Source organism: Pieris napi, chromosome 19, assembly GCF_905475465.1.
Source record: "Pieris napi chromosome 19, ilPieNapi1.2, whole genome shotgun sequence".
Classification (NCBI taxonomy): Eukaryota; Metazoa; Arthropoda; class Insecta; order Lepidoptera; family Pieridae; genus Pieris; species Pieris napi.
The window spans coordinates 9,567,585-9,583,596 of NC_062252.1; the positions used below are offsets into that span (position 1 = coordinate 9,567,585).

The 16,012-nt window shown below is 33.0% G+C and overlaps 1 protein-coding gene across 1 annotated transcript in view; it reads right to left on the reverse strand.

The window, feature by feature from the left end:
• Window positions 1-13,049: 13,049 nt before the first annotated feature.
• Window positions 13,050-16,012, reverse strand: part of LOC125059442 (Down syndrome cell adhesion molecule homolog) — a 28,754-nt gene continuing 25,791 nt past the window's right edge. The window contains exons 5-6 of the mRNA XM_047663870.1: window positions 14,023-14,159; window positions 13,050-13,462 (exon numbers count right to left, since the gene is read on the reverse strand). Coding sequence (XP_047519826.1) covers window positions 13,380-13,462; window positions 14,023-14,159 — 220 coding nt within the window. The 3' untranslated portion in view covers window positions 13,050-13,379. The remainder of the gene's footprint in view (window positions 13,463-14,022; window positions 14,160-16,012) is intronic.

The following is a 16,012-nucleotide window of genomic DNA, read 5'->3' on the forward strand; positions in this document are numbered from 1 at the left end:
TATCCATGGGAGGTCGTATCGGTGTCTGTGGATAGACCTTTGTATGAAAATGACAGTTGACGAATTTTAACCGTCGCCAAAAATAGATTGTCTTCGTAGGGTTTATTGAGATGCAAATAGGAGATCGATCGAACGTCACGGTCTGATCTCAGATTGTTTTCTATCTGAGTTTGAGGATTAATTATTGGGTTCGGGCGTTAGCATAACGCAGTGCCCAAAACTATTTTTGGATTTCTAAACTTACCTTATCCACGGATCCTTCAGGCCTTTCTTAGCCAATGCCTTTTCGAGCTCCTCCAATTGTGGAATGCCTTTTATGCTGCAAAATTTATCACACTTTGGAACCTCATATGGAGGATCACAGCCCATTTTTATCACAAAATTGTTTTTGGTCTCGCCTTGAATATATAGCTCAAAACTTCAAAGTCATTCAATTGTCATATTTTTCTAAATATACAAATTTTAACTAAAAAGGTTTTTGTGTTATATTACAAAATCTTGGTTTTTTTTATGGCTCTGGCACGGTTTGTGCATTAGCCAGCGTCAAGTAAAAGATTTTTTATAATTCGCACTTGTAATTTGTCATCCTCGGCCTAGAACGTATTGCTACGTTCTAAACCTTCACAGTCTCTTTTCTTAGGTAGCATACTCACTGCTTGCCTTAGAAATTCGACCATGCCCTCCATGTACGGTTTAAGCACTCGCCCGGTACCGCACAACCCTCCCAAAGGCAGTGAACAAATTTAAATTAAATTAAAACTTGTCCTCGAACCGGGAATCGAACCCGGTACCCCTCACCTAGCTGCCACTTAATAAGGCCCTTAAAAAAAATCTTGTTAAGAATTAATCAAACTGTATGAAGTCAATTTCAATTTCAAAAAATAGTTTATTTTGTTTCACAAAAATTTTTAGTAATACATGTCCAGTGTACATTATTTCCTGGAATATAACTAGACACGTTTTTACAGCCTTTTTTAAAAACTTATAAAATAGATAAAACTATGTAGTTAAAAAACAAGTTATAATGTTTCGAAAGGAACAATAACAAACTACAAACTAAATTTAACAATGTGGTAAAACTACCTGGTAACTATGCAATCTTTAGATGAGATTTGCATTTTTGAAACTGTATGAAGTAATTAATTGCTAAATGCATTTATAATACTAGACTTAACGCCTGCCTAAAGACACAATAGAATACATTTATATATTCCTATTATGAAGTTACACTGGAACTAAGCTAGGCTTTATAGCTAGCTTAAGTTCTACGCTTACTATATTCAACTTAACTTCTAAGTGCTTTATGGTAGGGGAGCCCAAGAGGGGATTTCGGGATTTACTCAAGCGCGGCAGATTAATATATAGGGGGATACCTTGTACCCGGTTAAGTACCTCCACAAAATATGAGGCCCATATATAAAGCCGCACGTGAAGGAGACAGGATCAGTTTAGTAAAAAAAAATTGACCATCAGAAATTCCCGAGCGCGTCAGATTAAGGTAGGGTGAGTTAATTACATCCTAAAAAGTGTATATTCCACTAATCTGACAATTTGAGAGTGACGGAAAAAAAGGGGAGGGCAACAAAGTTGTAAAAAAAAAACGTCATTTCGACATTCTCGAGCGTAGCTAATTTTTTTTTATTTTGAAGGAAATAATTCAAGAATAATGAAAAATATATAATCTGACGATTTCCGCAAGCCGAAATAACAAAAATTCGTCGATAAAGTTAAATGTGTGCAGCTGCGTGATGCCTACATTTCCTTAAACCGATCGGAATCTACTAAACGGCGTTCTAAATATTTCCCTCCAAATTACATTTCCTGTGAATTTGAACCGATTCGGACCGATAGATTTTGAGAAATTTTGAAAAATCTTAAAAAAATAAGAAATATTTTTTTTTAAAGTGGTTTCTTTATCGATCAACTTCAAAAACTAATCCGCCTTTGAGCTTGAAAAACCACGTCGATCGCCACCAAGCTGGTCAAAAGCGGTTGATTCGTTCGAGAGATATCGTACACGAAAGAAACCCGAAAAAGTGTTTTTTCGGGATTACTCCGAAATTTGTGGTTCAATCAATTAAAATTGCAAAATTATTTATGAGGATGATAAAACTGCGTCGAATGCCGCCAACCGCGTGAAAATTGCTTGATCCATTCAAAAGTTATTGCGGTTTGAAAATTCCAAAAATAGTGTTCTATGAAACTTCTATCAGACTTTCGAGCTGGGAGAGCTCAAATGCATAGAAATGTTATTTCTTTGAACTCAGCGAGCTCAAAATATCAATTTTAAGCGCCCAGGAATGGAATTAGCGGGAAGTTGCAGGGATGGCCCTTTAGGTGAACCGTTTTTCTATTTTTTTTTTGTCAGATCAGGCTAATCCCTCTAGATAATCGTCAGATTATGAGAGAGTACGTTTAGAACATAAAGATGAACCACATATATCTTAATCTGACGCGCTTGAGTATTTCAAAATTGCGATTTTTTTTTGCATATTATGAAAATGGCCGTGGGTTTGCGTCCCATCGAAATCGTCAGATTAGTGAATGAGAGCTTTTTTTTGGTGCACTTAACACTCCCTAAGAAAATCTGACGCGCTCGATAATTTTTTTTTTTTTTTAATTTTCAACCCTTAAATACAACCACCCGCATCATGCAAACGATCAGATTAACATACGTACATTATTAAAAATACGTAGGGCATAGATGCTATCAATATCTGACGCGCTCGAGGATGTCCATGCAACAGTTTTTTTTTACATATTTAACAATCTATAGCCGCTTCCCCCACCGATGAAAAGGAATTTATCATATAACATTTTTTTCTTCTTTTTATCTAAGCTTTGCATCCCAATAGGTCTCTACGACGCTCGAGTAAATCCCCATTTAGCATCGTGGGCTCCCCTACTATTATGTCTGCACAGCTTAGAGACTAGTCCTCTTTCACGCTGGGATTCTAAATTCAAAATGATACTTGTAATTTAATGGCGTATATTTTTTAGAAAAAAACAGCTGTCAAATACTACTGTACTAAATGTTTTATTTCTTAATAAAGCTAGAATATTATGAAAAAGAATTATACTACAACCCTTGATCTTGGTCTTAGATTTCAGTACAGTATTTGTGCGCTTTTTTAAAACTGAAAACTAGGTAACTTTTTCGGTGTAGTGCATGTGCATGCAGTGATGATTTCCTCACGATCTTTTCCAGTACCACATTAGCGAGCGATACTTGCGCACGAAGACAGAATGTATGTGCAAAGTACATCAATCCTACGACCTCCGGGGTCCGATTCGCAGTTTCAAAGCACTTTAGACGATGTATACGAGGCACAGAAAGATGAACAATTCTCATTCCTTTAAGCAGATGCGGAATTGTGAAATGCTTAATGTATTAAAGATTACATAAATAATATACCTAATAAATTATGTAGCATAACTTGTTCACGTAAATAAATAAGTCTTACCGTATAAAATTTTACTTAAATGAAATGACAGCTATTTACGTTGGAAATAATAATTTCAAAATGGCTGCCCCAAGCGAATTTCCTTAGGAAGTCATTAGCACATTCCTGATGTAACTATGGAAAATAAACTTTTAGCTACTTATTGTTGATTATTTTTCTTATTACTAAATTATGCGATGCAATGCCTCGTAGGAACATGAATTATCTGCGTAATTAGCTTATGTTTCGGATTTTCGCTAGCTATAACACAAATTATAAAGTGTTGTTAGTAAGGTAGTAATAGTAATTTAGATTTTTCTTTAAAATATTAAGTTGTCGTTTCTTTAATACTTAATTTCACTTTTCTTTTTGGAACGAAGTTCCTTATCGCGCGTTGTGAAAGGGGGCTAGACGGAAAAAATTCTTACGAAAAGTTGTCACGACACTTTTTTACTATTTGCTATTGAATACACCGGTTCTCTTCCGATCACCGAAGTTAAGCAACGTCGGGCGAGGTCAGTACTTGGATGGGTGACCGCCTGGGAACAACACCTCGTGATGTTGGTTTTTTTTTTTCGTCGTAAGATTGGTGTCGAGAAAATCTATCACTGTTATGATACCAATTAACATATAAATTAATCGAAAGGAATTTCGTTCCATCCGGGTGTCCCTTGACACCTCTAAAGTTTTTTTTTGTTTCAAGTTTTCTGTTTTCCCTTTGTATATTTTCAAAATCTTTACTTTTATAAAATGGATATGAATAGCTGTAAGATTACTTTTAAATTAATAAAATAATATGAAGAGGTATTTTGGACTCAGAGATAGACCTGTGGCAAGCTTCGTCGGCAAGAAGAATAATAGCGTCAGGAAAATGTTATAACAGTCATATTTATCTTCTTATAATAAATAAAACATCAGTAATTGTAAATGTATACATTTCAAAATAAAACATTTTTCCGAAGAAAATAATAGTGTAGACTTATTTTAACTGATTTTATAAATATAAAAATTTGTTGTCTGTAATGTCGGTTTCCGAACGATAATATTTTACGTGATAACGTTAGATACCTTTATGATTTAAATTGAATCATTATCACTTAATTATCATTATTTTGTGTAATACAAATAAGGAAATAATTGAAAATTACAAATGAATAAAATACACTTGTTAATTCATTATTTTTACAATAATCAAAGAACAAATATATTATCGCTGATCAAATTCTTTAAATGGTATTTACCTTTTTTGCTGCAATCGTTGTTGTAATAAACAAAGGATTTCCGCTCTATCTATCTGTATCGCCAGTTCCGCACTCTCGCTTGCACGCTCGGCTCAGGGGGAACGTGACAATGAGTCATGTTACGCTTGGCTCAGGCGGAAATGTTTAATATAATTATTAAACATAACTCATTGTCACGGCTGCAGGCATCAATTTATAAGACGTTTTCACGTCAACAATGTATACGAGCCTTCAGTGGTATCGGCATGTGACGTTTGTTTTAATATGTATATTAATGTCTCATTGTGAAATATACATTTAATATTAAACAACCTACTATCACTTTTAACTGTAAAGGTAAGCTGGTTTGGGCCCTGTTTGAGAAAAAGCGTTAGCAGACCGCGAAGAAAATCTCGAAAATAAATAATTAATTGTAAATTTTAGGTTAAATAATATTTATTATTTGTCAGTGCATTTAATAAAAAAAACATGTTTTACAACAAACATCGAACTGACAACCGGAAGTTATACTTAGCACTAACCTGTATTCAGTGTAGATTTAGCGTTGTGACTTATATATGTTAACGTAAAATTGTAAACACCGTTAGATTGTAATCTTTCTCGCGAGATTATAAACTGTCGAAAGATTGTGAACCTCAACGTACTGCTTACAATTTAACGTATTATTATTCGGTAGATTGTACTACACTAACTTAGTTATCATTCAAACTTCTTTGGTCAATTACAGATTAATTTTACTTTCCAACAATTTCATATAACTACCGAATAATAATACGTTAATTTGTAAGCAGTTCGTTGAGGTTCACAATCTTTCGACAGTTTATAATCTCGCGAGATAGATTACAATCTAACGGTTTTTACAATTTTACGGTGACATATACACCAGTAATGTATGAAATAAGTACTAAGTCTTGACTGTGCTTACCATTAGTACTAAAAGATTTAAACTTGTCAATGTCTATTTAAATAAACCCTGTATAAAACAAATACGTTAATTAACAGAATGAATTGTTAAGAGAACAGCACAGAAGAGGTAAAACATTTTGTCATTAAATTGAGCGTTAAATTAAACTGTGTGTAAAATCCTTGAAATAGGGTTGTCAACATCAGTTTTATTGCCTTACATTTATATTTGTACTCTCTGGATTTTTAGTTAACTATAATAATTTTTGGCTTATGTTTAACTTACCACCAGGTATAGTAACATATAACAGACAAAAATAGTAAATGATTACCAAAATTAAACCCGCATTTTAATGTAAAATTACAACCTAAGTTTTAACATCTCGCTATCCTATTTAAGCAAACTGGCTCCAAAAAACTCATTGTTAGCCCAAAAATAGTTAATGAAAACCAAATTATTAACCATATTTTAATTTAAAATGAAATGCAAAAAAATAAAATCTCGTTATCCGATTAAAGTAAATTACCCTCGGCAAAAAAAATATTTTGCCAAACACAGTAAAGTAAATTTACTCCTAACCTTTTTGTCTCCAAATTGATTAACCACTACAAAAAAAAATTATCTTGAGCGTTTCGTTTACAACCAAATGCTATACCTAAAATAAAAAATAAAACTCTTACAATTTCAATAATCCCTTTTTTAATTATTGAAACAATCATTAAAAAGATAGTCCTCTTAAAACTAATAATAAACAGTTCAAAGATCTTAAAACTAAACTAATAATAAGCATTTAAAAAATCTTAAGAAGAATCAGTCTTCTGTATTAATTCACTGCACAATTAATGCTTTCTTAGCTTTGGCTGGTCGTCCTCTTTTGCGCTTCATGCCAATCGGAATAGCTCTGGCCTCTGAAGGTGGCTGGACGTGCTTAAGCCGAATCGCCAATCCAACGAGATGTCCCAGTGTGGTGGGAGAGGATCGTAAGCCGCAGACATAACTTAATATGGCATCATAATGCTTCATTTGGTAATAAGCCTACATTTTATGTCAATCATAGTGGTTTATTTAGGCAGAAATAGCGCATTAATTTGCTCGCTAAGATTTGGTGATCATTTACTACATTTGGTGTTCGAATACAATTTGAAGTGCAGTCGTGACTAAAATAGCTAGTACTATTGTAATTTTAGACGTTATTTATCTGGTGTTAAGTATATATTTTTGGTAAAAGAACTAAGGGTATCAAAGCATTTTATGGTGATCATTATATTTAACCCCATAATTTTTCTAGTAACTAAAACTAATCTTAAACCTACGAATTGAATGCATAATAATTTTTATTTTAAAATATTGTATTAATACAATCTCGATAAACCTAACAGTAAATTAACCGTCTTACCTTTTATGTCTTTCATATGTGGTTTTAATAAAAAACATGCCCGTGTTCACAATATACAGTGAAAACAGTCGTATATGTTTGCAGTTCATGTCCCTGAAAATCAGCAAAAGATTCTCCAATCTCATGCTTTCATAGCAAAGTAGTAGTAAATACTTCCTGTCCTGCGACACAGGGAATCCTAGAGCGCCTCCAGACTAATGAGCATTTTATTTTATTTTATCTTTTGTTGTGCTGTTTCCACTTGAAACTTTTTAAAAGCTCCGCGTCATCTTTTTCTTAGATTTATATAATAATAACTAGCTCCGCGAACTTCGTTTCTCCTTTATGTGATTTTACTTAGCCTACCTTTTTAGTACATACCAACATGGAACATTTTGCTATGCTACCCTAGAGTCTTTTCGGTTTTCTAGAATGAAAACTTTTTAGGGTTTTCTGTGAATTTTCCTCTATATATAAACAGAGTTCAAACTTCAAGTCATAAGATTTTAATTAACATATAAAAAATCGGGGTTGATCATAGAGGGGTGAAAATTAAGGGTTGTATGTATTTTTGTATGTTGTATCGTAAAAAAGTAAAACAAAAATTTTATCAAAAAAATTAAAACTTAGGGGTGGACCACACTTAACATTGAGGGGTTTGAAAGATAGATAGTAGCCGATTCTCAAACTATATATGCATAAAAAATTTCATAAGAATCGGTCAAGCTGTTTCGGAGGAGTATGGGAACGAACATTGTGACACGAGAATTTTATATATTAGATTAAGCCTCATTTATTCCTTTAAATAAAACTTTTTACAGACACAGTAAAGGTCACCTCCAACCGGCTCCATCCCAATCCCCACTAACTTCTCTAATACCATCAGCCCATCGTGGAAGAGAGCGACCTCTCTTTATATTCCCTTATGGGCCTTTCCATCTTGTTACCATCTTGTTCCATGTTGTTTGTTAGATTTATATATTACGAATCTTTGTCTTTCTGGGTCTAAGACATGCCAGTTACCTCACGATGTTATGTAAGTGTTAAATACATATAAAGAAAAGTCCATTGGTGTACATCTGGGGTACCTACGACCTACGTAAGTACCTGTATCTTATGTTCCATAATAAACATACGGTTGAGAGTCATACGATCAAGCCACTGGGCAAACACCGCTGTTAATCTTAGTCCAAATAAGTATACACACAAGTATTTGATTTTGAACTACTTTCGACAGTGTTTGAATTCAATAATCTATATATATATCAGAGGATGTAAGGAAAATGAATATCGTTCAAAATAAATGCTTCGATCGGAGTTATTATATTGATAATATAATGATATGCGAGCCAGAAAAACAAACAAAGAATGTTGTATAATAACAATATTTAGAATAATAAACACTTTGTTTCTGAAATATGTTTTAATTCATTATACCAATTTGAAATCAATATTCATAGTTAAGACAGGACAACGTCTGTCGGGTCCGCTAGTTATATAATAAATATCCTGCTTCTAAAACTTCTCCATTGGACCTTAAGCTAACTCAATACTTTCTAAGCATGGGTATCTTATCCTTGAGGTTGTAGGTTCAATCCCGGGCTGTGCACTAATGATATTTCTGTTTATGTGTACATCTAACAGAAAACATTGTGAGGAACCTATGTCTCAAATCCAAAAAATAAAAATGATCAAAGAAATGGATGCAATCCGTGGCCAAGGCCATTATAGGACTGTGAAATCTACTGGATTAATATTTAGTTTCTAAGCTTTGCGCTGCTACGCAAACACCCTATAATATTAACAAGAACATTTTAATGCGGATTTAATAAAATAGGTGAACAATAAAACAACTTAATGAAAACGTTTATTTTATTTAAACAATATTCATTTACAATCATTAAATATGTTAAAAAGACAAACTTCATTCGTATTTTACATTGCTTACAAATTGTTTCCGTGGAAATTATTTTACAAAGAGATTTCATTGACTTAATAATTACTGTACTTTCATTTAAATTTTTACGGCGGATCGTAACTAACTTTCCTATGTGGATATTAGCAATTGATGTACAAATTTCGTGTGGATTGCACAATTCAACATAAAGTTGCCTGATTCTCGACTTTTAAAGATATAAGGGAATTCTATCTATGCACACACATACATACACAGCTGACAAGTAGAGGCTATATTGTGTTTCCAATCTCGAACATTTGTCACATCCAATACGAAGAATTTTCGCATCGAATCAATAATTCACGGCACATGCATTCATGTGTCAACGTCTTCCAAAGTCTCATTAAACTTTTGTTTAATTGAACGAAATTAATAAAATATTGATGAAATTAATCCTTGTCATCTTTAAATGTCAACTACCTGTAAAATGTGTACGGTTTTTGGGCTTTAGTTTTAATTACGCCTTATACAACATAAGAACATCAAAGCCAACCGATCTATCCACCAGCTCTACGTTGTTTTTGACGACGGGAACTGCAAACGGGAACGACGACGTCTGCCTAAAGACGACGTCCCGTAGACGGGTTAGTTCCCGTCGTGATCATGCGCAGGCGCAAGTTCCTGTCATGATTATTCTCTTAAAGGCCACCGGATCATGTCGATGTTATTAGTTGAATATAAAGTATTTTCGTTTGTAATTAAACCACGCGAATCAAAACACAGCTTTAATTATTATTACAGTGAGAACTCTGGAATAAAACTAATACATATCTAGGGTTATACACAATACCTAAATCTATATTTACATGTTTTCAACAATAATTTTACATTCATGACAATTTTTTATATATTTTTAAACGACCAATCATCATAATTTTATACATAGCAAAATGCTCTGAACATCGGGATTATTTTAAACTCAATTATAATAATTGATCGCTTTGTTTTTACTTATAATTGTATATATTTCGGTGTTATATTGGAGTAAATAAAATATTATGCTATGAAATTTAAGAATTTATTATAAATAGTTCTTATTTACTATCGCAAAGAAACCTATACCAATTGAGATGTATTTAAAGTCAATACTCAAAAGTCGTTTCATAGACGGTTAATAATATAAAATATTATGACTTAATTATAAATGATATTGCACCGAAATGTTATTTTTGCACCATGCCATGTGAAGTAAAATTTGTAAAAAAAATCATTTTCATTTAATTTAGAATTTAGTTATAAATGATAATACATTTAATAATAATTATACGTAACACAAGCTTCAGTAAAATGAAATATTGTACCGAGATTTCAATTTAGTTATTGCTATCATGACCTTTATTTATTTATACTTTATTACCTTATTCAAAAACATACACATAACAAAAATAAAAAAGCAGGTTACAAAAGTTATAAGGTAACCGGTGACCTTATCGCTAACAAGCGATTTCTTCCAGGCAACCCTAATATGGAACAATGAAAAAGAAACACTTAGAGGGTACAAAACATGCAAAAATAATTTTGAAAAAAAAAACTCAAAATAACACGTTACAGTAACTAAAATAAAATAAAGTAAAATCTAAAGAAAAAATTACAATAATAATAAATAAAAATAGGTATAAATAAAAATTTGAAAACCAATCAAAGGGGTAACTGAGTCACAATAATTAATATATAAGCAGAGCTAATTACGAGGCAGAAAGAAAATTATCATAAAGAAGACCTTTCTTTGGCTTTACGAAAAGCCATTAATTATTATTACTAGACTTCGTTTTATTTAAACAATTTTGAGACCACGATTGTTTATCTTTATTTAAGACTAGCTCTGCTCTTTGGTTCCACACACGTTAATTCGGTCGTAGCGTGAAGTTTTTATAGCCTACCTCGATAAATGTAATGTTTAAACAAAAGTTTTTTTGGTAGACTGTACATAATTTTGCTCGATTGTGAATTTATTGGTATCTTTCACGCCTTGTTAGTGTAACCTAACGAAGTTTTCATATGAATCCCTAACTTTTTGGAAAATATTCTATAGCCTATGTTCATTGGTGATATTGATAATAAATCCCGTTTTATTTCCAATCATGACAAAAACAAACAGCTTAGATTATTTAACTTTTTTTCTTTTTTTTTTTCTTTTGCTTGTTATCCTATATTCTAGCTACCTTCAGTACCGTCGATCTGATTCCCACGGGTAAAGGCCTCCTCCAGCTTTTCCCAACTGACTATGTCTATGGCTCTCTTTCTCCATTCGTTGAGGCCAAAACCTCATCATTCTTATATATCCTTACCATAAGGGAGCGTTCAAGTATTACTTAACGCAATTTTTCCCCTCCCCCATGTAACTCGCCGTAACGTTTTTCAGTACCCAAGTATAGTAAAACGTTTCGTGACCACCTAGTGACTCTTCAGTTACTATTATGTGGTGTAAGTCGAAAATAATATTAACAATAACGTGTAATTCAATCCCCGCCCCGCATCGTAACGTTTTACAAAATGATGAAGGGCTCCTAAAATTCGTTACGTAATACTTGAACGGTCCCTAACCGGGGATAGTGGTAAATCACAGAATCTTAATATATACCTACTTGTTTTGGTAATCTAGAAAAACACATTTTAGTTTCTGTAGACCAAACTGAATGTTAATCACAAAACTAAAAGTTGAAATGGTAGACGATGAACAGTTCTGCAAACAGACTACAGCTGGCGTTGGTAATTTGAAATTTATCCACTCAGAGCGTGTAAACAAAGGAAGTTTGACTTTGTTGTTTATCTCTTACTAGTTAAAGATACGCTACACAAAGTTATATTTCAAGTGCTATTAAATTAATTGCGCAGTTTTAAAGACTATTCACCTCGGTCAGTTTTGAAGTTATACTTCTTTTGGCGCCGTAGGGAAAAATAATGAGAGTAAATTTTGTCACAAAAAAACCGACACCGTGAATATCTGTTCAAGCGTCGGTAAAACAGTCTGGGCCGCTAGATGGCGCTTGCTGTTTTATCGACAAGTTGCATTGTCTGTCATGGCGTAGTGCTTTTCAGAGTCGTGTTTATTAAAAACAAAATAAGATTTCTATACGAGAAAACCCGTTCTAATATGTGAAAAAACATAGTGTTTATTGTAAACTATCATGATTGGAACATATTATATCGTTTCGATTGGAAGTGACCATTAAAATGGACAAGAAAAATGCAATTTGAAGAGGGAAACGTCCCTCTAAAGTGCTCGAAGAAAATTATTGAGCCAAAGAAGTATAACTTCTAACGCGTGTACATTAGTACACACAGTTTTTCTTTAAATTAGACAAACTGAATACAAGCCCTTTCGCCGAATTTGTTGTAAAATTAATTTCAAAAAGCGCGGTTTCACGGTATACCAGATACGTGATTGCCTCTTTCTAATCATTTTTAAGCAGTTGTTTCACTTAATTAAACAGAGTGGATGAAATTTATTTAATAACAATAGTTAATGCCATAGACAGCAGTCAGTGACATAACTATGTTGAATAAAACATATAATATAGGAATATTCGCAGGTTAGTTTTTACCTTTAATACAAGTCAAGCAGTATGGTGCAAGGAGCATGCGTGGCCGTGATTTCAATGGCCGATATCCTGGCGGACAAGGCTATGCTGTCACTGTGTCCTGATTTGAGTAATTGCTTGTGGCGCCGTGGGGTTTAGTGGGTATGCACTGCATCGAGTCCCACATAACCCTTCACCACGAGGCAGCCGCACAGCGGGTATGCGTAACGCACATCCCCACAAAAAAGGTAGATAATAAATATAAATATTTATGCAAAATACATATATATAACTAGCCGTTTCGCGCCCGCTTTGCTGGACGAATTAAAATAAATTTTATGTTTCATTATTTTATTTTTTTTCATATTTTTATTATTCTTCTTTTTAACTTCCCGCTAAGAAAATTGAAATATTTCGAAAATCGAGTTTTTAACAGATGTTGACGTTTAGAGGTTCTAGGAAGCCTCCCCGAATGTTTCCGCGGTGAAGTCCGTATGGATAAATTTTCATAAAAGTAAAACAGCAATAAAAAAGTGAAGGAACGATGAAAAAATGGAATTTAATAAATAAATAGCCATAAACCATCTAGGAAAAATTTCATGTCGATACGATCAGTGGTTTAGGCGTGATTGAGCCTCAAACGAAGACCATTTTCATTATATATATATAGATTCTTATGTTTAAATATATAGTAATCAACTTTACGCAAGATAAAATCTCGATACGAATTCCATATGATAATCGTTAATTCAAAAATTATTTCTTATTTAACGTAGTATGACAATGGTATGGATACATATCTGATCATAGTGTTATATATGATTTTAAACTATCGCCTTATTAAATATAAGATACAATTCAAACATTACAAATACTTATATCACAACGGTACAATATTTACAATAAAACTTGCGCGTTCATTACGCGCTCCATATGTGTCAGCTGATTAACGCTAGGATGAGAACCATTGATGGATGTACTCCTGAGGAGTTCCCTCTTTGCATCGCCAGAGGATTTTCGCCTGCAATGATTTGAATATGGAAATCGGTTTCGAATGGTAAAGCGAGAGCGATGCTTTGATCATTGCTAAATGGATGTCGATCATTGGATATCTAGCACAGAATTTAGAACAGTTTTTGACTCGATTTTAAGCGAGTTATATTTAATCAATGGAATTACTGTTGTTTATACATAACACTGATTAACTCAAAAGTGTAATATTATAACAATTCACAGCAGATCTAAGCAAGTCAAAGTTAGAAATTATATTTTTATAAAACAATTTCTTACACACCAAACATATTTACTATAAATGAAATGCGTCTAGTTCATTTTATGTATATGCAATACAGCATCTTTAATCTTCTACCAAACTGGAATTGAGTTTTAAGAGATCATGTTTAATTCTTTTTATATTTGACATGCTCGAAACTATTTGAAAAAGGGGTTGGCATTTAAATTCCATATTTTACTGTATTGTCATATATAAACAAAACTTCATTCCTAACTACCACGTATTTATGTATGAGGCTGATGGCGACAAATCTCGTGTTAACATATTATATACTATCTATATCTTACCTCTTAGCACATGAACCGCTACAGCAGAAGCGGTGACATCGGCTAAAGCGCACGTGTAGTTACCAGAGTCATTTCTATTCGCATTGGCTATATACAGTCTTGATAATGCGCCGTTAGATGTCGCCTCCGTTTTTACACTGAAACAATGTTTATACATTTAAAATAGGGTTTAAATTGTTTACAAAAATTGTACCAATATTTTGACGCGACGTCTTATAATTCGATGGAACCGGCTGCAAGCACGAAAAAACATGACGGCCTTACCTCGCTCTGAGGCGTTCCATTTAAGGCTTGAAGTGCAAGCGAGAGCGCGGAACGAGCGACAAAGAGGCACAATCGGCCTCCGCGTTCGACAACGTTCGTTCGTTAAAAAAATTACATAATTGTATTTATGCGTACAATTATCTCAATTTTTTGTGCCTCTTTGTCGCGCTCACGTTTGCACTTCAAGCCTTAAATGAAACGCCTCAGTGGTAACGCCGCATGAGTCATGTTTTTTCGTGCGTGCAGCCGGCTCCATCGAATTATAAGACGTTGTCACGTCAAAATGTATTATACAATAAATGATTATTTACGTGAGACACTGTGTGTTGATATTAATTTAATAACGTATGATGTGATAAGTACGATACAAATAATATAAGAACTGACCAATTCATATGACTAATAATGTAAAATGTAAAATTCCTTTAAAGACAAATTTGCGTGCCATTGTGTGTGGCAGAGTATGCGAACTCACGATTATACCACCTTACACGTTTTTGTACCATAATTTTTCAATAAATTATTATTATTATTAGAAATACGGCTATAGTAGTTCAGGCCACCTGATCGTTGCGCTGACCTGTTGTTCGTGAAACGAAATGACAGTTTAAATAACGGCTTTTGTTTTCCGGCACTGAGGATTCAAGGTAAAATAAAATAAAATATGTTTATTATGGTACATAAGATACAGGTATCACTTATTCCACGTCATTAAATTTGAATTTGTAGGCACCCCTACTCAAGACAGCCCTTTTATCAACTAGATAATCGTTAACTTTATAGTTAGCCTTTTTACACAGCTTTTCTTTAATACATTTCTTAAATTTATTAAAAGGCATAGATAAAAGAGCCTCTGGGATTTTATAAAAGAAGAGTATCCCTTTTCCCAAAAAAGAATGACTAACTTTAGATAGTCAGGTACGGGGAAATTGCAGCCTGCGTTTGTTCCGAGTATTAACATTGTGCGTATGTTATATTCTAATAAACTTATCACTATTTTTGTATTCATACATAATATTTTCATAAATATATTGCGAGGGAAAGTTAAGTATATTAATTTCCTTGAATTTATCTCTAAGAGATTCCCTACATTTTAATACATAAGCAATATGAATCTACAAAATCAATATAAAAAATTATAACGTCACTTGTATGAGATACAGTAGTTTTTGGAAAACTAATTTTAAAAACTAGACATGTATCAATTTTTCCGACAATTTTGTCAAACAAAAATTTCTCTTTGTTAACATTATGTCACAGACTCAGGTAAATTTAATTTCGCATCCCCATTCATTTCATATTCCAACAACGGAAAAATTCCCTCTATACAACTAAAAACCTTCCATTTTAATTCCTTGCATATTTGAATACCGGTTACGGAATGCATGTGTGTATCAACTAAAAATTGTTACTATTTCTCTTTTTACATTCGGATTTTTAAAGCTTGCACGGCGTAATTATACAGACAACGCGTGTAATAAACACGTTTAAATTTGTAAAAAACGTATTTATTCAAATTAATTACTAGTATTATCTTTTATTGACATAGCCTTTACACATTTAAAGAAAAAACTTTTTAACCGGATTAAAGTTACGTATTATTATAAATTTACAATTATTTAACATAATTTTAAATTTAACCAACGTTTCGCGTGCTTTACAGCGTGGTGGTGACTGAAGACGTGACGTGGTGGTAACTTTAATACGGTTAAAAAGTTTTTTCTTC